The sequence below is a fragment of the Enhydra lutris genome, unplaced genomic scaffold (genome assembly GCF_002288905.1).
Source record: "Enhydra lutris kenyoni isolate GAN:26980312 unplaced genomic scaffold, ASM228890v2 scaffoldscaffold17, whole genome shotgun sequence".
In the NCBI taxonomy this organism is placed as follows: domain Eukaryota; kingdom Metazoa; phylum Chordata; class Mammalia; order Carnivora; family Mustelidae; genus Enhydra; species Enhydra lutris.
The window spans coordinates 10,948,674-10,970,126 of record NW_019154101.1 but is presented as its reverse complement, the minus strand read 5'-3'; the positions used below and the strand labels follow the sequence as shown (position 1 = coordinate 10,970,126).

At 44.5% G+C, this 21,453-nt stretch overlaps 1 protein-coding gene across 1 annotated transcript in view; it reads left to right on the top strand.

The window, feature by feature from the left end:
* LOC111147879 (ring finger protein 8) overlaps positions 1-21,043 on the top strand; it is a 31,899-nt gene extending 10,856 nt beyond the window's left edge. Inside the window, exons 3-8 of the mRNA XM_022504144.1 lie at positions 4,144-4,884; positions 7,131-7,193; positions 9,682-9,771; positions 11,840-11,947; positions 14,096-14,300; positions 20,549-21,043. Coding sequence (XP_022359852.1) covers positions 4,144-4,884; positions 7,131-7,193; positions 9,682-9,771; positions 11,840-11,947; positions 14,096-14,300; positions 20,549-20,565 — 1,224 coding nt within the window. The 3' untranslated portion in view covers positions 20,566-21,043. The remainder of the gene's footprint in view (positions 1-4,143; positions 4,885-7,130; positions 7,194-9,681; positions 9,772-11,839; positions 11,948-14,095; positions 14,301-20,548) is intronic.
* Positions 21,044-21,453: the final 410 nt, after the last annotated feature.

Genomic DNA, 21,453 nt, shown 5'->3' with positions numbered 1-21,453 from the left:
CCAAAAATTGCAACAAATGCAATTTTAGTTTAAATTGGCTTAAAAAAAAAAACCTTGGAGGACTGCTGACTCTGCACACACAGAATGTCGTAGTTGTGTACATTTCAGTTGAAAAGCTCTTCAAATGGCTCATCTTATATATTAATATCAAGCTCTTTGAGAAAATTGGTTGTTTCAGAGTCAGTCTGAAATGCCTGGGTGGGTTTGCTTGCCTTCAGTCCTCCAGACTTAGGCGTGTTGTTTGAACGTTTCTCATTCTTCTCCTCTCCTGTTGTTGTTCGTCTGCTCCCTGGTGATTCCTGCCTTCATGCTTCTGTAGGCTCTGGCATTTAATGTCTCTGGTGAATTTGATTGTCTGTGAACAAACCTTCTTGCTTGGGACAGTTCAGCTTCTGGTCTTCCAGCAGTTAGAACAGTGGCTTTCAACCCCATTTCCAGTTTTTGGGCTTACCTGGGGTTCTTTAAAAAAAAAATTCTGCTTTATCACATTAAAATTAAGAACTTCCATTCATCAAAAGACACCATTCAGAGTGGGAAGGCAGACTCAGAGTGGAAGAAGATATTTGCTACACACATAACCAGTGAAGCATTTATGTTTGAATAGTACAGAACTCCAAATCAATAAGAAAAAGAAAGATAACCCAGTTTTAAAAATGGGCAAGAGCCAGGCACTTTACAAAAGATTATATCCAAATGCTCAATATCCTTGAGAAGTTGTTCAGCCTCATTAGTGATCAGGGAAATGCAAATTAAAACCACAATGGAATACCATTACATACCCGCCAGAGTGGCTAAAATTAAATACCGACAGTCACAGGCATTAGCAAGGATAGAGGGCAGATAGTCTTTTGGTAGAAGTATAAATTGGTACAACAAATTTTGAAAATTATTTGGCATTATTTATTACAGATGCACATATATATATACACCTCCTGACAATATTTTCACTACCAAGGAAACAACCCAAGTGTTCATCAACAGTGGATACAATTTTACAGTGAAGCACTACCCTAGAATGAATATGAATGAACTCCTATATCCAGCGGCATGGATTAATTTCACAAACAAGATTGAGTGAAAGAAGACAAACACAAAAGAATACATATTATATGATGCCATTTATATAATTGTCCAAACTTGGCAAAACTAATGTGTGATGTTAAGCCAGACTAGTAGTCCCCTTATGGAGGGGGAGGGGCTTAGTGACTAGAGGGAAGCAGGCATTAGGGGGTAGAGGGGCAGTCTGGATGCTGAGAATGTGGAATTTTTTTTTAAACCTTGTAGTTACACTGAGATGTTCACTTTGTGATTATTCATCTAGTTGTACATTTATGATTTGTACACTTTTATGTTTGTATATTATGCTTTAGTATAGAATTTCTAATACCGGGACACCTGAGTGGCTCATTTGGTTAAATGTCTGCCATTAGCTCAGGTCATGATCTCAGGGTCCTGGAATCGAGCCCTGTGTTGGGCTCCCTGCTCAGCAGCAAGTCTGCTTCTCCCTTCCCTACCTGCTTATGTTCTCTCTCTCCCTATTTCTGTCTCTCTCTCTCTCAGATAAATAAATAAAATCTTAAAAAAAAAAAAAAAGAAAGGCTTGAACACAGTTTGATTTATTTAAACCAGTGCATTTAAGATCATATCCTGGACAGTACTCGATTGTTCTTGTACAGTCATGGTATTTTCAACCTTTTCTATAGTCGCCTTGTGAACAGACCTGACTCAGGGCTGTGGTCCAAAGTACACCACTAGATGTCACCAAGGAGTGGTGAACGGATAAACAGAGGGATTCAAGGGTACAGTAGGATGGTAAAATATTGAGAGTTTATTTTCTGGGTATAAAGGGCTCTGAAAGGAGGCAGGTTACTGCAGAGAATCTAGTAGACAGTTTGCAGTATGTCTTGAAAGTCTGCCCCAATTTTTTAGGGGTTCCTTATTTTCTCCAGACTTAGGCTGCTTCTGTAACCTTCTTTTATTTAACCTTCTCTTTGTCTTTGAGATTTTTCTTAAATATCTGTACCTTGGCAGTAGGTGGCCTCCTGTATCATATTCCTTTCCCTGAGGACTTTTTCCTGTGTATAATCTGTAATCGACTATTCTGCTATAGAACTGTTCTCAAATAGGTTCTTTTGGCCTCCCCCCCCCCTTTTTTTTTTTTCCCCTGCCTGTGTTGTTTCAGAAGTCAGCAGAACTGATCACTCTCATAATTTCTCAGGCAGAATATGAATAGAGAGGTTAGGAGAAGGTTGGCCAGATACGCCAGGTTAGGCCCAAGGCAGTGAGTTAATGTCATTCTTTCTGCATGTATCTTGTTCATTTTTCTCTTCCTCTCTCCCCTCCAGCCACATAATATAAAATAAAAAATAAGGGCGTAATACCAACCCAGAGCTGAGATCCAGTCTCTAGTCTTCGTCCTCTGTGCCTTGTGGTCAAGCCTCCATCCCTCATATTTGGGTTGACCAGGTATCTTTTCTAGCTGTGAGGAGGTAGCTGTAGTTACCAACTTGAACATAGTCTTAGTCCCAGTTTACATGTGACCTTCATCTCTGGCCTGTCTCCCAAAGACAAGTTCTTCAAATGGGTTAAAATGCCCACTTGTCTTTTCCTTTCTTCCCTCCCTCCCTCCCTTCCAAATTTATTTATTTAAGTAATCTCTACCCCCAACGTGGGGCTCGAACTCACAACCCTGAGATCTTGAGTCTCATGCTTTTCAGAACAAGCCAGCCAGGAGCACCCCCCCACCACTTGTCTTTTTAAACTTTAAATCCTGCATTTGTTTCAAGTCTGTTTTAGAACCTGTCATCTCTATTTAGCATCTCTTCTGTAGCCCAGCTCTACATGGTAGTCCTTTGCATTTATAGGCTATGCTGTGTAATCCCACATTTACTTATGTGTGCCCTCGTGTTTTCTTTTCCATAGTCAGCTGCTATAAGTTGTTTTCATATCTTCTACTTTTGCACTGGGTATATTTACCTTGCAAGATGGTGAGCACGGAATTGAAATGACTGTTGATAAGTCGATTGCGCCAGAACATAATAATAGTAGTGAACACTTACATAATGCTTACCATGTGCCAGGCACTTTTCTAAGTACATTACATATGTCATCTCATTAAATCTACACAAACTCCACGAAGGAGAGTCTATTATTATCCTCCAGCTTATAGATGTGGTAACTGGGGTGTGGAGAGGTTAAGAAAGTTACCCAGAGTCACACAGCTATTAAGTGATGAAGCCAGATTACAAGTCTAGGCAGTGTGACTCCAGGGTCCATGCTCTCAACTCCTACACTGTGGTTTAATTTAAATCATTAAAGTAAATATTTACCAAGCATTTGTTATACGTGAGTCACTGTGCTCAGTGTTTTACATGTATTATTTCATTTATTCCTCACAGAGCAGTATGAGTTAGGAATTAAACTATCCCTGTTTTGCAGACAAACCGGGACATGGAGGTTAAGTAAGTCACTGAAGGCCAGGCAACTTATAAAGCCAAGGTACATTTGGGCTGTGAACTCAAGTCTGTCTGGGCCAGAGCACCAGCTCTTAGCCACTATGCTGTGTTCCCCAGTGGACCTCTGGTGCTGTTAATTGGGTTAGATCCCACCTGTAGTTTGACCCCAGTACGAGGTACCAGTACATTCTTTTTAGGTTTATATGTACTGGAAGGTGCTTTCCTCATTCACCAATGTGTTCGGGGGCCACATTCAGAGACAGTGCTTGTGTGACTTTCCTGGCTAAACTTACTTTTTGAACCTCATCATTAGATGCTGCTTCCTTCGCTAATAGCCGTTTTTCCAGTCTTGGGCCATTGCCCCCAGTTTAGGTCAATAGGAACTATTCAATTGCAGTTGCTTTTAATGCTGCTGCATTTATTTGAGTAATTCATTGGCCAGTAATAAGGTGATTCCTGCCTGTTATATGAGCAGTTCTCTATGGAGACATGAATGTGAAATGTAGGTAAAAAGCCAAAGCTGTTTAAAGAATGCTGTTTCTAAGGGTGATGGTTTATGAACCTTTCCTATTTGTTCTCAAGGGTTTTCCTTCTGAAAAGGCAGAAGGTTTTGCAGCAACAGGAGAGAAATTCCATTAAGAGGAGGAAAATCATGAAGCTTACTTCGTCTTTCTTTCCCTTTCTCCAGAGTCTGAATGGTGTTTGGCTGAACAGAGAACGTCTAGAACCTTTAAAGGTCTATTCTATCCATAAGGGAGACCACATCCAGCTCGGAGTACCTCTGGAGAATAAGGAGAATGCAGAGTATGAATATGATGTTACTGAAGAAGACTGGGAGAGGATGTATCCTTGTCTTGCCCCAAAGAATGACCAGATGACAGGAAAAAATAGGGGATTGAGAACTAAAAGGAAATTTAGTTTGGATGAATCAGAGGGTCCTGGAGCTGAAGGCCCCTCAAATTTGAAATCCAAAATAAGTAAAGTGTCTTGTGAACCTGGTCAACCAGCGAAGTCTCATGGGAAAGGTGAAGTGGCCAGTCAACCCGCTGAATATTTGGATCCTAAGTTGACTTCTGTTGAGCCAAATGAGAAGGCCACAGAGGCTCATGTTCACCCTGGTTCTGCAAAAGTCATAGAGCTTCATCATAAGAAGCAGAAAGCTTCAAACCCTTCAGTATCTCAGAGCAATTTGGAGCTGTTCAAGGTGACCATGTCCAGGATTCTGAAGCTGAAAACACAAATGCAGGAAAAACAGGTAGCTGTCCTGAAGGTGAAAAAGCAAACCCAAAAGGGGAACTCAAAGAAAATTGTGAAAATGGAGCAGGAGCTACAGGACTTACAGTCTCAGCTGTGTGCAGAGCAGGCCCAGCAACAGGCCAGAGTGGAGCAGCTAGAGAAGACTTTCCAGGAAGAGGAACAGCATCTTCAGGTACCACACAGGAGGAAAGGACCTGCCAGTGCTCCTCAGGGATGGGCAGGCCCTTGGTGAGCCTCTGGCCACAGCTCTCTGTTTCTGGGTCAGGGACCACGTCCTGAGTGCCAGAGACAGGAGATGGAATGGGAACTAAGGACTTTGAGATAGGAAAAGGGGTTGGAGTAAAGTGTTACAGCTTCAGTATGGTGGTCAAGAGCCAGAGCTTGGGTGCCATGTTGGGGTAAGGTGGCTGGCAGAGCCAACCAGGACATAACTGATCTCAGGATGTAAAGCTGAGACCCCTGATAACTGAGGCAAGTTCAGAGAGAGGTTGGATGAAGGTCAGGGTGCCACAGAACCACAGTGCACTCCAGGTCCTTATGAATTATTTTTCTTTGCTGTGTCAAAGCCAAACCATTTAGCCCCAAGACAGCGATGAGTCAGGCATACCCAGTTGTACCTGGCAACTTACTAGCTCTGATGGTTAGTTAACTCTGTAGCTAACCTAGGAAGCTAGAAAGGCAGAAAATGTTTTTGTTTCTATCCTGAGCAGGGGACAGGTATACTATGACTCAGCTGTTGAGCTGAGTGATAAGCCACCTTCCCCAGTGCCTTTAGGGGCAAGGTAGAATAATGACTGTCTTAGCTGTGTCAGAGTAAGACCAAATGTGTGCCCATCCCTGAGTCATTTGCTTAGATTGCAAGCTCTTGCACAAAGTTCCTAGGCTAGAGCTGATCCTGGTCCCTGCTCAAAATGTCAGTTCCCGTCTGGCAAGAAGCACACATTTACTCCCACCTACTTGTTCAGGTAATACTGAATGTCAAGAATTCCCCATTGTTGACTTAGAAATAAAAAGGACCAATCAGGATTGAAGTGGATAAGCTTTTCTGTTTTGTTTACTTTGCTCAGGACAAGGAACAACCAGTAGTGTTGGCTTATTTCTGAACAATTTATACATTTCCTCCTAATCTCTGCTGTCTCCTTGAACTGGTAGCATGAGCAAAGGCCATGGATTAAACAAGTCTTTCTGAGGGTATGCAGTACTTGCTTATGTGTACTTTTTTGCTTCCCTTACCAGCCTGGACTAGTTCTTGAAGTCAATAGAGGGAGTTCGTCTTTACATATTTAGTGTATGACACCTTCACCAGAGCAGAATCCTCTTTAAAAGCTAATATGTTCGGGAACAAGAGTTATTATTAATTAATATTTGTGACTGCTTTGATCATCCTTCAGGTGTTGCTATAAAATTTTTTTCTGTATCAAAATGGTAAAGGGAGAAAGTACTGGCTTAGAGAATTTCTAGGGTATTTGAGGGTCATTTATAAATAGCTCATGGTGAAATATATCTAGTCCTTTGTTTATGAGCTGCATTTCCCTCTCCCACCAACCCCTAAGGATTTATTCTACTCCTACTACTTGTTCAGAAACTCATTTAACTGTAGCTGCTTCACACAGATTTTTTTTTTGGGGAGCACTTACATTGCTTGCTATACGATAGATACTTGGACTTCAGGTGTTTATAAAGATGCTTAATAAATGGTTTTTGCCATTAAGAAATAAATCTTGTTGAGGAGATGAGATATATTATACATGTAAAATAATCAGGACAGTTTTAAGTCAATATATATTTAAATTAGAGAATTTCCAGTTGGCATATTAAATGGGTAGGTAATTCTTAAAGAGGGAAGGGTGCAGAGGGTCTTGTACAAGGTGCTGGACATAGGGAAACAATGATGTGGAAGGCATCCACATCAGAAGGGGCCAGTGGAGAAAACAGCATAATTTGCAGCAAGGAGGCAAAACAGTTTATGGGGTAGAAGTGGTGGAGACTCACACTAAGAGACAGGGCAGCCAGAATCGAGGGAAGAAACGTGGCGGAACTTGTTAGTGTCAACCTAGGGGGCCATATCTGAGTTTAGACATTTGGTGGCTTCAAAGCTCTCAGTTTATGTCTTTCTGGGAATCACGATGTTAGCCTGCAAAGGAGACTCAGCATTACCCCAGGGGTTCTCTCCAGAGCAGCCTGAGTGGTAACTTGAAGGTGACAGCCCTGAGGTGTGCGGTCTTTGAGTAGTTCACACTGCTCAAAGCCCTTACTGCCAACCGCTGGAAGTAAAACGGGAGATTCTCCACCTGCTCCCTGCCCCCTATTGTTTCCAGATGCTTACAGAAGCCAGACTGCTCTGCTTATTGCTAGATTTTGTTTCTTTTGTCCTCCTCCCTGTAGGGAAGCCTTCCATTTTGTTTTTTGGCTTTGCAGGGTTTGGAGAAGGAGCAAGGAGAAGAGGACCTGAAGCAACAGCTGGCCCAGGCTCTGCAGGAGGTAACTCGTCTCTTGCCACTGTTCTGAGATTATAGCGGGCTGGGGCTTCCCATGGCCACTGGCTGCCTCCTCTGCTTAGCACACACCTCCGTAGCATCTCCAGTCTGCAGACAGAGCAGCTGCTCACACCGTCAGGTTGGAGATTTGGCTTCACAGACATGCCAGACCTCAGCATGAAAACTTACATCTTAATCTGAGCAGACGTTGCTCTAGTGAAGATGGGACAGAGCCTATAGCAATTAGGAGGTTCTCTGGGGGAAGTGGCTGCACTTCCAGAAAGGTGAGGGCAGCAGAGGGGAATTTCAAGCTATGACTTCACTGCCAGGGCCTGCAAGGGCCTTTATTACCTCCCTGTTCCTGAGCTGAAGCCATCCAGAAACCATTCAAGAATGTTCCAATTAAGCGTTTTAGGTCAGGTTGAGAGTGGAGTTTAACAGTCAGCAAAACATAACGATTTACTGAAAGGGCAAGGCTCACAGGAATAAAATTCCCCTCAAAGATTGCCAGTAATATATTTCATGTAACTTGACTGTCATCTGATAATTTTTTTAGAAGCTCTTTTGCATCTTTTAAACCTGCTTTACCTTCTGTCCTTTATGTGTTTATGATCAGTAGTTTGACGCAAGTTTTGTCAGGAGATTAGTGGGATAGTTCAAATCTCCTTGAGAATAGTGAGCAACTGCATTAGAATTTGTTTAGGAGAATTTATCCTTATGTTCTTTTATTGCATCTCTAACTCCCAACCTTCTTAGAGAGCTAACAGCTTTGTATTACTGTTAAGCTTTGAGGGAATGCCTGCCTTAATTTCCCTAAGGGGTGTGCAAATAGCCTTGAAAAGAATTGGGTGAAAATTCAGTCTTTTTGGAATTTTATTTTCTAAGGTTGTTTATTTTCTAAGGTGGGAAAGTAGGCATATTTCTCATTTAGGCATTATTAAATTGTATTGTGGTATTGTTTTGATATTGACTGGAAAAGAGTAAGGTTCTGCTATTTGGAAATCCCCAAGGGATCTTTGACCACCTTGTACCCACAACTCCTCACCCTCTTCTGAGAGATAGGAAAACATGTAGCATGAGGTACTTGGCTAGTTTCTATTCATTAGACTAAAATGGGATACTTTGAGGTCATGGTTTATAACAACATGCCTTGGGACGTACCACTTTCTCAACTGAAGCAGTGGTTGTTTTTGGTCCACCCTGTGAGTCCCTCTGTAGCAATTCTTTTTTATGTACTAGGCAGTTACAAAAATTTGCATTTACATAGAGCTTTAAAAATTTTCCCAAATGCTTTCATACCTGTTATTTTCTTTTTCTTCACACTGATGTAGGAGGGGTGCCTGTTGTCCCATTTTATAGACGAGTAAGTTAGGCACATACATGTAATCAGTGGTCAAGATGACTACCTGGGCCTTCTGATATAACTGCTTTTTGTGGGGAGACCACACATTTTAAAGTTTGTTTCTTGAGTAATATCTTTTCAGAAATACTTAGCTTTTCCACCTTTTTTTTTTCCTTTAAAGAAACAGATTTTTTTTTTAAGATTTAATTTATTTATTTGACAGACAGAGATAAGTCAGCAGAGATACAGACAGAGAGAGAGTGGGAAGCAGGCTCCCTGCTGAGCAGAGAGCCCAATGTGGGGCTCGGTCCCTGGACCCTGGGATCATGACCTGAGCCAAAGGCAGAGGCTTTAACTCACTGAGCCACCCAGGCGACCCTCCACCTTTTTTAAGAAAGGATTTGAGAGGAGAATTAAAGTGCAAGCTATACGTAAGCACAAGGGTGCTCAGAAATTTTCATAGAGGTAGAATCTCTTGACATTCAGTGTAGGCAGTTAGTCACAATGATTGAGCTGTTAGCTCTTGAGTGTGCCAGCTTCCAAAAGACACAGACAGGGTTCAGCCAGCACTGCCTTACAAGCACGTAGTATGTGATTTGTAGAATAAATAGGTTAAAGGGCTTTTTTTTTTCCAACGAAAATGATAATCTAGAAATTCCAGTTCTCTCTGATTAATTCTTAAAAGCCGCTCCCAGTGCTGGATAGCCTCCGATTACTTTACCAGCTCTTGAACACTGGTTCTCAGAATCACTTGGGTGGCTTTTTTTTAAAAAATGCACATTCCTGGGTCCCCAGCCAAACCTACAGAATCAGACTCTCTGGAAGGCAGTTTAAGTTCTTTAGTTGATTTGGATGGCCATTGAGGTTGGGTTACTCCCAGAGGGATTAATGGATTTGATGACCTCCCTCCCTAGCTGCCCCCTTCCCTGAAGAAAACCAGCAGGTAAGTGGGCTGTCCTGAAGGAACAAAGGCATTCTTGAAATTGCTAATCCATTGATCCCTTGAACCAAAGCTACTGACGAGAGAGAGAGAGAGAGAGAGAGAGAGAGAGAGAGAGAGAGAGAGAGCGCGCGAGCCTGCTCCTGTGTGGCTAAAAGGAAAGATGCAGTATAAGCTCATCTTGATCATGTATCTGCCGTGTTTCTGCAGCATCGGGCTCTAATGGAAGAACTAAATCGCAGCAAGAAGGACTTTGAAGCAATCATTCAAGCCAAGAACAAAGAATTGGAACAGACCAAGGTACTAGAAAGAAGATGAAGGTTTAGAATTTGGTTAGTACACGCAACTCAGCATTTTCAACAGTGCAAGGGTTGCTCTGGTGAATGGAGAGAGAGATTATGGTGGTTCCTTGCCTCAGGAGAAATAATCCGTAAAATTATTCAGGCCTATGGAAGGGTCTGCCTGATGTTTTTTTCCTTCCCTCATTTAGAAGCGAAATACTGGGAATGAGACTCATCCTGCAGTCTTGTCCTTTGGCTGTGGTGGTAGACGCTCCTTCAGAGTGTTTCGTTGACACAAGCTAAGGGGTGATACAGTCAAGAAACAGTTTGTCCTGATGCCTGTAGGTCATTATTTCCCACATCACATCAGTGGAATTCTTAAATTAGGGGTTTTTGTTTTTTTTCTTTTTTAAGATTTTATTTATTTATTTATTTGACAGAGATCACAAGTAGGCAGAGAGGCAGGCAGAGAGAGAGGGGGAAGCAGGCTCCCTACTGAGCAGAGAGCCCGATGTGGGGCTCAATCTCAGGATCCTGGGATCATGACCCGAGCCAAAGGCAGAGGCTTTAACCCACTGAGCCAACCAGGCACCTCTAAATTAGGGGTTCTAAACTCAGGTGCTCACCAGGGAAGACTGAAAGTAGAAGTGAGTCAAGTGACCTGCGTGCAGCCTCCACAGTAGGGAGTTGTGAGGACAGAGGCACACCAGCAAGGGGCACTTGCCACCCCCCTTGCCCACCTCTGTCCCCAAGAGGCAGCTCTTCTCTGCCGCAGCCAGTTGTTGCCATCCGGAAACAGGCCCACTGTTGTCAGAGCTTCTGACTTTTCCACAGAAGATGGAAATCCAAATGTTTATGTGAATTGTTTCAACTTTAAATATTAGCAACAAAATCAAGTCTTTTCTGTTGTATTTTTTAATACCATGAGGGCCAAACTAAACAAATCTGTCCGCTAGATCCAGTCCATGGGCCAGCAGTTTGGAGCCTCTGACCTGAACTTAATGTCTGAGGTTGACTACATCTCCCAGCCCACCCTTCCCCACAGGCAGACCTGGAACAGAGTACGGAAAAGAAGAGACTCAACTTTCATTTGGTTTGAGATCCTTATCCTCTGTTTAAATCACATAGTACCTTCTTTCTTAACTTCCAAAAACCACATCTTTTTAAACCTAGCAATTTGTAAGTTTTCAGGGAACTTGACTCTAGTTAAAATGGGTCCAGATCCTTCGCTGCCCTAGGCAGTGTGACAGTCTTTGCTTTGATTAGAAGTGACAGTAAAAGATGAAAAACTAATCAGTTACTCATATATACCCTAAATGGCCTTACCTTTCCCTTCAGGGGCTCTTGACAATTCCAGCTTAGGGGATGAGGTGCTGACTTAAATAAATGTTTGCTTTAAGAGAACATACCTAGGATCCTTCCCTAAAAGTGTGTCCGCAGGGGGGTCTGACCTCTTGGTGAAAGCAGAAGGAAATTGGACTGCAGACCTCTGTAGGAGGAGGGGTGGCAAGCATCATAAAGCTTGGATCCCGAAGATCCAGGAAGAGGCCCTCTTTCAGCCTCTTGCGTCCAGGGAGTATAAGTATTATCCTCATTTTGTAGAAGAGGCAGCTGCAAGGAGCACAGGGGACCTTATAAACTAATTTAGGCTTCCTGCCTCTATGGACTGTTTTTCATGTCTGCTTTTGTGTCCAGTGAATTCTTGGTTGCTTGGGATGATTTTATATCACCCCTAAACTGCTGTTAGTTATAGGATGCTTAATGCCTCATTCTAATCTTGGGTGGTCAGTGGGGTGAGTATGCTATCTTCTGTTAGTTCTGGGAAAGGGGACAGAACCTACAATGCAAATACACAAAAAGTGGAGAGAGGAAAGAAAGGCAGACAGTGCCCTGTATTAGAGAGCAGTAGTGAGAAACCGTAACTCTCAGGGAAAGGGTTTCATTCTCCTATTGCTGCACCAGGTTGAATATTTTACTTGGGATTCCCAAATCCTATTCCAGATAGTTAACACTCCTCCCTGTCCTGTTGTGCATTCTTGTTGGTTCCCCCAAATGACAGGTGGGGTTGGGGTTGTGTGTCTTTGCAGGAAGAGAAGGAGAAGGTGCAGGCACAGAAGGAAGAAGTGCTTAGCCACGTGAATGACGTGCTAGAGAATGAGCTCCAGTGTATTATTTGCTCCGAATACTTCATTGAGGTAATGACAAGCAGTGGCTCGTGCCTTCTTGTTCCTCTCAACCCTGAACAGAGCCTCAGCTGCACAGGTTCTGCTACAGGGAGACATTCTGAAGAGATTTTTATTCTAGGAATCTATTGTAGTTATTTGACCTCAAAGTGACCTCGAGAGATGGCCATATCTCGTTTGTTTTTTGTGGTCTTTTTACCTTTACTGATCTTTTTATTTTGTCCATTGTTGAGTGTTTATTTGGTACAATCGCTATTTTTAGCTGCAATAAAGCCTTTATTTCTTTGTTGTTGGGAGAAAATGGGGCCACATGGCATTAGATTTTTGAAGTATCCGAGTAAAGCTGCTCAACAAAGCTTCTCTTTACTCTGAATGGGTGCGGAGCTGAGAGTGGGCGGATAGTGCAGCCTTCAACAGGGTGGTAAATGTCACTGACATGTGGTCACTTTGGGAATTCAGCAGCCAAGTGGAACATATTTCAGGGACACTCTGAGGCTCGCTATGAAAACGAAAACATCTTCTAGGTTTCCATTTGTTATCATGTCGTATTTTTGCATTGACTTTATTTGTCACAAATTCTATCATTTGTGACCAGTTCATCTTACACCACTCATCTTAAAGTCAAGTTGTTAAAGGACAGTGCTTTCCAGACTTCTTTAGAAAGGAGAGTGTATGCACGCACTCCTTCCTTCTTTCTGGTAGTCTATAGGGAGGGTGAGTGTATTAGCCTCCTGGGAAGGGCAGGTCTGTTTCTTTTGCTTGGATCCAGTTTGACTTCGGGTCATCATTTCCCCCATAGTTTCTAGTCATTTGATTGCCTACTTTGGAGAGACTCAGTGTGGCTTTGACAGGGCTCTGCTGGAGGAAGGCAAGGGAAGGGGCGTTGGGCTGGGTGAAGAGTTACCCCACCCGGAACATCTGCACAGACGTAGAAGAGACAAACAACCTGACCCGTCCCTTGTTTACCGTAGACCGCCTGACCTTTTCACAGTCACCTCGTAAAGTCAGTGTTGAAAAGAGGTTTTATGTTAATCAGACAGGTTTTTAGTCCTGTTTGTGAGGATTTATCTCATATAGTTAACAAAATATCTCCTAGTTGGCTTTCTGTGCTAGATTTGGCATTTGAAAAATGCATAATTTCTGGTATTTTCTATCCTAAAAGCAGGAATGAAGACTTTTGAGCCTCAGAAAAACTTGTATCTTAAAAGATGTATATAAACAAGTGTAATGAAGAGGACGGTTTATATTTTCAGAAGTGAAAAGGGCCCTGGCAGAAATCTGACCATTGGAGTGACTTGGAGGAGTTCCTCAGCTTTAGACTCCCTTCTGCTTTCCCTCCTCTCACAGGCTTATTTACTTAAGGGTTCAGTCACTGTCCGTGAACCCATTACATTTTTTCCATTTTTTTAGTTTCTTTTTCCCCCTAGCCTTTTTAATTGTCTTTATATGTATTTTTCTTTTTGTTTTTTTTAAAGATTTTATTTATTTATTTGACAGAGATCACAAGTAGGCAGAGAGGCAGGCAGAGAGAGAGGAGGAAGCAGGCTCCCCACCGAGCGGAGAGCCCAACACAGGGCTCCATGCGGGGCTCGATCCCAGAACCCTGGGATCATGACCTGAGCTGAAGGCAGAGGCTTTAACCCACTGAGCCACCCAAGCGCCCCGTCTTTTTGTTTCTTTTGAGTATAGATGATGCTCCTTCCGTTCTATATACTGAGTATTCAGAATGTGCTCCCCATTGTCTATTAAAATTGAAGCTCTGATTCACCATCAGCAGGGTATGCATTTGTTTTCCATGAGAGAATTAGTGATGTATGTGGACCAAACATTCACACACTTACTAGTCCTACTTGTGTCCAGTGATGTTTGTTTGCAAGGTAGCTAAGCCGCGTTAGTAGTGTCATCTGAGTTGGTGGAACAAGACAGACCAATCAGCCTACATCTATGAACTTAACTTTGAGAAAGAAGCTGAACGATCTGACTTAAAATTTCCCATCCTCAAGAACAATCCTAATACCATCTGTAAGCCCTCTAGATGGAATTAGGGTTAAATTTCCATTTGGCCTTGGAAATGAACTCCTGTGCTAGATTTGTGATCACAACAGCCCTGGAAAAGTAAGCATGATGGTTCTGATGTATGTGTTTGCATTCCCATTATAGGCTGTCACCTTGAACTGTGCCCACAGTTTCTGCTCTTACTGTATCAATGAGTGGATGAAGCGGAAGGTAGAATGCCCCATTTGTCGGAAGGACATCAAGTCCAAAACCCACTCCCTGGTTCTGGATAATTGCATTAATAAGATGGTAGATAATCTGAGCTCAGAAGTGAAAGAACGACGAATTGTCCTCATTAGGGAACGAAAAGGTAAGTGGGTATGAATAAGAAGGTGAGTTCCCTCAATAGAAGACTGACAAACTTAAGCAGATTTTTTTGGTTTGGGAAGAGAGATAAATGATTCTTAAGCTAAAGAAGAGGAGGGAGAAATGGGAAAAAAGGAAAGAGAGTTAAAGGTAATGAACATTGTAGAAAGAGTTGAGGGAGAATGGACTCGCCTATTTGAGTAGTAGGAAAGGGGGAGACTTAATTCTGTGTACCTTGGTTATGGGTGTGTGTGGAAAACACAAGGTCAGAAGGCTTATTGTTCTGATCACTAGATGGTGCTGTTGTCCAAGACAGTTCAGTTGCTGTCCAAGTGTTGGCAAAAACCTTGGGTTGGGTACACAGTTATCAACAGGAGATGAACAAGTCAGAGATTGGCAAATTGGAGAATGCTTGGTGAGAATACATGTTTTATAGTAAGTCATAGCTTAATTACACAAATTGGACATGATGTCAGATTAGATAAATTTAATCTTTGGGGATTCTAATATGTTTATCAGCTCCTTTTCCCAGTTGGAGAGAATTTGGATAAAGAGATTGGGGAAATGGGTGGGTAAATTCCCCTAATGAACCATGCTTCCTTGGTGAATATCAACTTATTCAACTAAGTGATCCCATCTCCCTTGGAGCTTGCTGTGTTGCGGGTTGCAGAGCCCCTCCACTTGAGACTTAAATGTTTTTGTGGCAAAAGATGCATCCTGAGGCAAGGCACAAGGAAGCTAATGGAGAGGAAAAAGGATTGGTTATTGGCCAGCGGCGAGAGCTCACAGAAGCAGGGTGGACCCGGTCCCTCTAATAATCCAGCACAGCACTACCTTGTGGGAGAGCATCAGAGCCAAGGTGCTGTGATGTCAGTCGGCTGCACATAAAGGCCGAGCAGAGAAGAAGACCCAGAAGCTCACTGCCCTTACAGGTGCTCCCCACCACCACCCGGCCATTGGTAACCCAGACTTATATGTGTCTCTGAATGTACCTGTCTCCAAGTCCAGAGAAACTTAAGCCCTAAAAGCCATGCTGCTAAGAGTAGGATCTGTCTGCTACTTCCTTCCTGCAAGCCCGTCAGCGGATGTCGGCCTCTTTGAGTAAGACTGGGAATCTGACACTAATCTATAGGCATCTGTTCTGTGACCCTGGCACTCGGCTGGTCAGCCAAAGCCAAGGCAGCAAGCCCGTGCAGAGCCAGGTGAAGTAGCTGCTGAGCGGGAAGTGGCCTTGAGCCTCTTCTACCAAGGAAGGCATTCTGACCTGTGGAAGGCTGGGACAGCCCTCAGGTGGTTCTTTGGAACCCAAGTGTTTTCCAATGACAGCTGTGTGCTCATAGATTTTGTCAGTTTGGGCCCTCCCAGATCTTTTACCTCGCAGGAGCCACTAGATTCTGGCAGAATCCCGTTGCTTTTCCCCTCACTTCTCACTCTGTCAGCAGTTATAGGAACAGTACACACCACACAGGACTAAAGAGATACAGACAGCATTGTTGCAGCTCCCACAGCACTCAGTCCGTGGAGAAGGGAGAAAGGCAGGGAGGCAGTGGGACGAGTTCCAGGCCAGGATGCTGAGACACTGCAGAGGAGCGGGCGGTCAGTTTGTCCTGGGCAGGCGGAGGTACAGTAGGAAGCTTCATGGAAGTGCCATTTGAACAGAGTCTCAAGGTTCCCAGGGCTGGTGCTTCCCAAGCAGAGGCTGCAGCGCAAACAAAGTGTAGAGGCACGAGAAGCAGTGCAGTGTTCCTAGCAGTGCCTCCTCGTGGCCCATAGGTGACAGAATGTCCACATGGTGCCAGAGCAACGTGAGGACAGCCACCGACTTGGAAAGTGTTCCGCTGAGGTGTGGTAAATGCCTTCTGCGAGGGGCAATGTCCCGAGACCCAGATTTAACCCAGGTCAGCCTTCCAGCTGGAGTGTGCTGGAACGGGGCGCGAGGAACACCCACGTACTTTCTTCTCTGAGCCCACTGACTAGGTTTCTTCTCATGTGTGCAAGTGCCATAGATGGCTTCATGCAGCACTGGAAAGGGAAGGAAGAGCCACATGTCCTAAGTTCACCTCTGGCTCTCCTCACACAGAGTTATCGCTGCAGAATAAATCACGTCAGACACCCCCTTCTCCCTCCAGAGGCTACAGAGGGTGCCTCTCTGCCTTTTTGGTAACCCTCGGAGCCTATTCGGTGAGCTGAAGTGGACTCTCCGCCGTGCTTCCTGGCGGGAGGGGCGCTGACACTGGTCTCCGTTTCTGTGGTTATTGCAGCAATTGCAGCTCTGAGGAGTTCTCCACAGAGACAGAAGGTTCTGAGTCCTGATTTAGGGAAACATGTGCCAGAGCCATCAAGAGCTCCACTGGTCTGCAGTATGAGGTTTAGAGGAAATTCCCACTTCAAATACTGACTTTCCTTGCCAATTGAAAGCTGCTTTAATCCCCAGTGCATGGGAATTTTAAAAAGGACCTTAGAATCTGGGAACCAGGATTGGCAGGCCTGTAATTGTCAGAGTTCGGATACCCCCGAAGGGCTGTTTGCCTCCCGGGCAGGGGTTGCTCTTACCACAGATTCAGGGAGGAGAAACCCTTCTGTCTGTGGGAGTGTAGGGTGCTGATTCCACCAGGAGCAGCCCCACTCTAGGCCTTCCTGGCTGGTGGTTGTCTTCTAGTTCCATATCCCCGTGGGAGGAGTGATGCCACATGACCAATGAGCCACTGACCCTCATAAACTCTGTGAGTCCAGATTATACAGAGGAGAGGAGGAGAAGGCTTGGAGACTAGATCCTGTGTTAGAAAAAGGATGCTCTGGAGGTGGGGCGATAACAGACATCTAGTAAGTGCTTGTCACATGAATAACTGTGGCTCTCTGGGATTTTGACATGAAATTTTCTGAAGGGAAGACATTTTTTGACATTCCCTGCAGAGGATCTCCCTCCGGAGCTGGTGGGGTGCTGGAGCAGAGTCTTCTGTCAGCTACGCCCCCTCTTCTGTTTGTTCTGTTCTCATTAAATGTTGGTTGGTTGACAGAGTGTTAACATTCTCACTTTTAGCTTTCCCTAGCAGTTTCTTTGGGTTGTACTCAGAAAAGAAGAAAGCAGATTACCTAGAAATAAAATTGTTGGTCCTTTAGAAGAGTGATTTTCAGTCCAGGGGCTTTTTCAAACTACATTCCCTGGCTCCCTTGATACTATTACATTGAACCAAGGCTACTGGTGGGAGCATGCTGTGGCCTTTAGATATGCTGAGGTGAGGAGAAAGGTTTATGAACCACAGCTTTCCTGAATCTGTGACACAGAGGCCCTTGTAGAGGTTGAGGGTCTCTAGGGAGATAGACCCAGGTCAGACCACAGGGCCTGTGGCTCTTGCCAATTTCCTGTGGGCTCTGACAAGAGTGATCCAGACATGGGACAGGAGAAACTGGCAGTCACTTAAGAGGGTATCTGCCTGCCCAGCTGCAAGGTTTTCCTTGATAATGCCCATCACCCTCTGCTGAAAGACAGAGCCTCATAAAGGAGTATGTGGGCATGGCCGTAGTAATGGTGTCTGGCAAGCTGAGCTCATCCACAGAGCATACTTATTAGCAAGTACTTTGAATCCACCCAGCCTTGCCCCTAGACAGTCTGAAGGGTCGTGTGCATGAAGTCAGCATGCCTGCCCAGCACATGACAGTTCATCTAGGGGAAAATGGCTCTCAGCAAGGTAGCCACGGGCTGGGGTGTCCACAGGCATGCACGCAAATAGTTTGTAACACTGAACTCTTTAAAATTTTTGACTTTTAAAGATTCTTCCTTTGCAAAATTGTCATGGGATAGAAAATTAGTAGACTTGTTCCTAGAAACTGTTTTGTATTTTCCCATCACCACCTCCCATTTTTTCCCCTTATTTTTCCTTTCCTTCTCTTTTTTTGTCTGTTGTCCTTCCTTTCCTTGTCCCTTGATGGGCATCTCCCCCATCATCCTTGTGGCATCTCAGATGCATAGTTGGAAATGATAAGGGCAGCACAGGAACTGTCTCCCCAGTGGGGGAGGGGACCATGATTGGAGTAGAGGTCAGCTGTGGGATTAATTGCCGTGTGTGGAGTAGCAGCCCATGATGGCCTAGAACCTCAGATTGCTTGCTGAGTCTAGAGTCCTTTAGACTTTTTTTTTAAAGATTTTATTTATTTATTTGAGAGAGAATGTACGCATGTGCACAAGCGGGGCAAGGACATTAGGACAGAAACCCAAGTGGACTCCGTGCTGAATGTAGAGCCTGAGGCACAGAGCTTGAGGCAGAGGTCCATCCTACCACCCTGAGATCACAATCTGAGCGGAAATCAAGAGTTGGATGCTGGACCAACTGAGCCACCCAGGCGCCCCTTTTGTCTTCTTAATGATAAAATAGAGTTATTTTGGTTCTCTAAAAAAATGGATTCTCCCTTCCCGAGCATGTAACTTTATGATTTCCTTTACAGACATACACTTTCAGGAACTTCTTATTATAGAAGACCACCTGTGTAAATACAGAGGAGTGTTATTAACCAAAGCAGATTTTCCTTGAGAGTTTCTTGGTTTCTACACTTAACTCTAGATGAACACAGAGCATTTTTAGATCTCCATGAACTAATCTCAGAGAGTGGCTGGGGTCACTGACTATGCTTCTTCCTCCCTCCCCCCATAGAATGTCATAGAATTAGGTGCATCATCGTTGAGGCTTCTCTGCACCAGCTGGATATATATCCTGCCCGACTGCCTGCCACTGTGATTTTTAAGAAATCTGATGAGACCAGACATGCTCCTATTCCTGGCTAAGACATCTGCTTGAATTGCTTTCTGCTTTCCTACTCTGGAGAGTTTGGACCTCTTTTACCCTTGTCCCATGAAACCTGAATCAGAACCAACCACAAAGAGTATCTCTTCCTTGATTCCTATCATCTGGGCCTTTCCTTCTCAGTTCTTACTAAGTGCCAGGTGTTGGGGATAAAAGTAAGCAGGGCATCAGAGGAAAAACTGCCTTTTGGATATAGCAGGAGTGTGGGACATTGATGACTTTATCTAGTACAAGTTTGGGGGGACTGGTGGGGTGAGAAGCTAGTTTGCCATGAATTGGAGAATGAATGTGAGGTTAGGAAGTAAAATAAGATAGACAAGTTTCTCAAGAAATTTGGCTGCCACTAAGACATAGGGACAGCACCAAGAGAAGGCCATAGCTGGAGGAAGAGGTGGGATAAGAGGAAGTTTTTGTTTTGTTTTTTGATTTTGAAGACACCGAGAGATCTGAGTGTGTTCAGTTGCTGAGCCTGTGGAGGAGGAGATGCTGGGAAGTTGAGATAGTGGGTAGGGCCAGATTCTTTGGCAATCAGGAGAGGGCAGGGCAGGTGGGGGAATTAGTGTCTAAGAGTGGGAGGGTACATCCTGTTATCTAGAGAGAAGGGTTTAATGTGGGAGGGTAGGCAGGGCGATTTGCTTGAGGAGAGTCAAGAGAATTTCTTTCTTGTGGTTTTTTTATTTTTTGGTGTGCTACTAGGTGAGGCTTTAGCTGCAAGGGAGACTCACTTAGCTCTCTTAGCTCTCCAAGGCTGCCCACAAGTGGAGAAGAGTAGGATTTTATAATCCTGTCGGTCCTCCTACCAAGTGTTCAGGACCTCAATCTCAGGGAACGGGACAGTCTCTTTGGTAGCTTTATTGTGCTCTTAGGCTGGGATCCCTGCTTCCCCAGATTGAGGAAGCAGAAACAGTACATAGCAGTAAATTATCCCTCCTACCTCCTCCCTTTTCTCCTGTCCTTACCTAGTGCTATGTATATAATTCCTTTGTCCTTCAACAGTGTGCATTGAGGGCCAGCTTTGTGCCAAGTGCTGCTATAGTTTCCAGGAATAGAAAGAGAAGCGAAAATCTAGTAAGTTAGATGTGATTAGTGCTACAAGAAAAAGCAAGGGATCAGAGAGTGATCGTTGCCATTTTTGGTAGGGTAGTCATGGAAGGTGGCAGAGAGAAGGCAGTACTGGAGTAAGGCCCTGGAGGCAGTGGCCACAGGAAGGGGAACACTTTTGAGGGGGGGAGCGGAGGGGCGGCGAGGCAGCCAGTATAACCCCAGTAGAGCACACCATGGGGGCGAGGAGGGCAGCACAGAAGGACCTCAGGGTCCTTCATGGGCCTTGAACTCTTACTCTGGGAGAGATGAGGAGCAGGCTCTGAACAGCGTAACATGAGGATGGCAGCAGGGAGGCCAGGCCAGGGAAATACAGGCTTCTCCTTTAATTCTCTTTTCTTTCTCTTCCAAGCAAAGAGACTGTCCTGAAGACCACGCTCCAGGGGCATTCAAGGGATTTGATTGCCAGGCAATGGGAGCTTGGGATGGTCTGGAGGATTATCTGTGGCCAGGTCTTGGGCTGCTCTGAGATAGAGCATGGGATGGAGCCACGTGGGACAGAGACTGAGTTAGGAAGTCCTCCTCATGATCCTCCGTGTTGGCCGGCCGCGCTGCCATCGCTGTCTGAGGCCGTGCTGGTACTCCCCACGAGGGCTGCTTCCGGGTACTTGATAGACTGCTTCACTGTGTGTTGAATGGGTTATGTATTTCTGTTCTGCTTTTTAAATTTATTGTTTTTGTTATCATTTGGGTACCTCAGAAGCACGTCAGTTGACATTTGTTTTGGACAGGTTGGGTGTAACCCCTACGGCTGCCCCTAAAAGCCAAGGCAGCCTCCCTTGGAGAGGATGGCCTGCCTCTTTGTGAAAACAAGATGTCATTTCCTGGAAATAAAATGTAAAGCCTATCAGTTGCTCAGCCGGGCTTTGGTGTATTTATCTTCTTCCCTTCCAGCTCCCACACAGTCTCACAAGTAAACACTGACAGCTCATAAATTGCAACCAAGAAAGTGACTGTATCAGATGATAGACTCAAGTGAATGTCAGCCTAAGAACCAAGCCCAAGATCATGGCCATAGCAGATGGGCTCTGTTACGGCCCTGTTTTTCCTTTTCATTCCAGAGGTAGTAGGTCACTGCCTACTTGATTTCTGGACCAGGTGGCTTCCCCTCTCTCAGCTGGGATTCAGGAAGTTGTTCCTGAATCTATTTTATTTATTAATTTATTTAGTAAACTCTATACCCAGTGTGGGGCTCAAACTAAAACACTGAGTTCAGAAGTCATACGTTCCACTGACGGAGGCAGCCAAGTGCCCCCA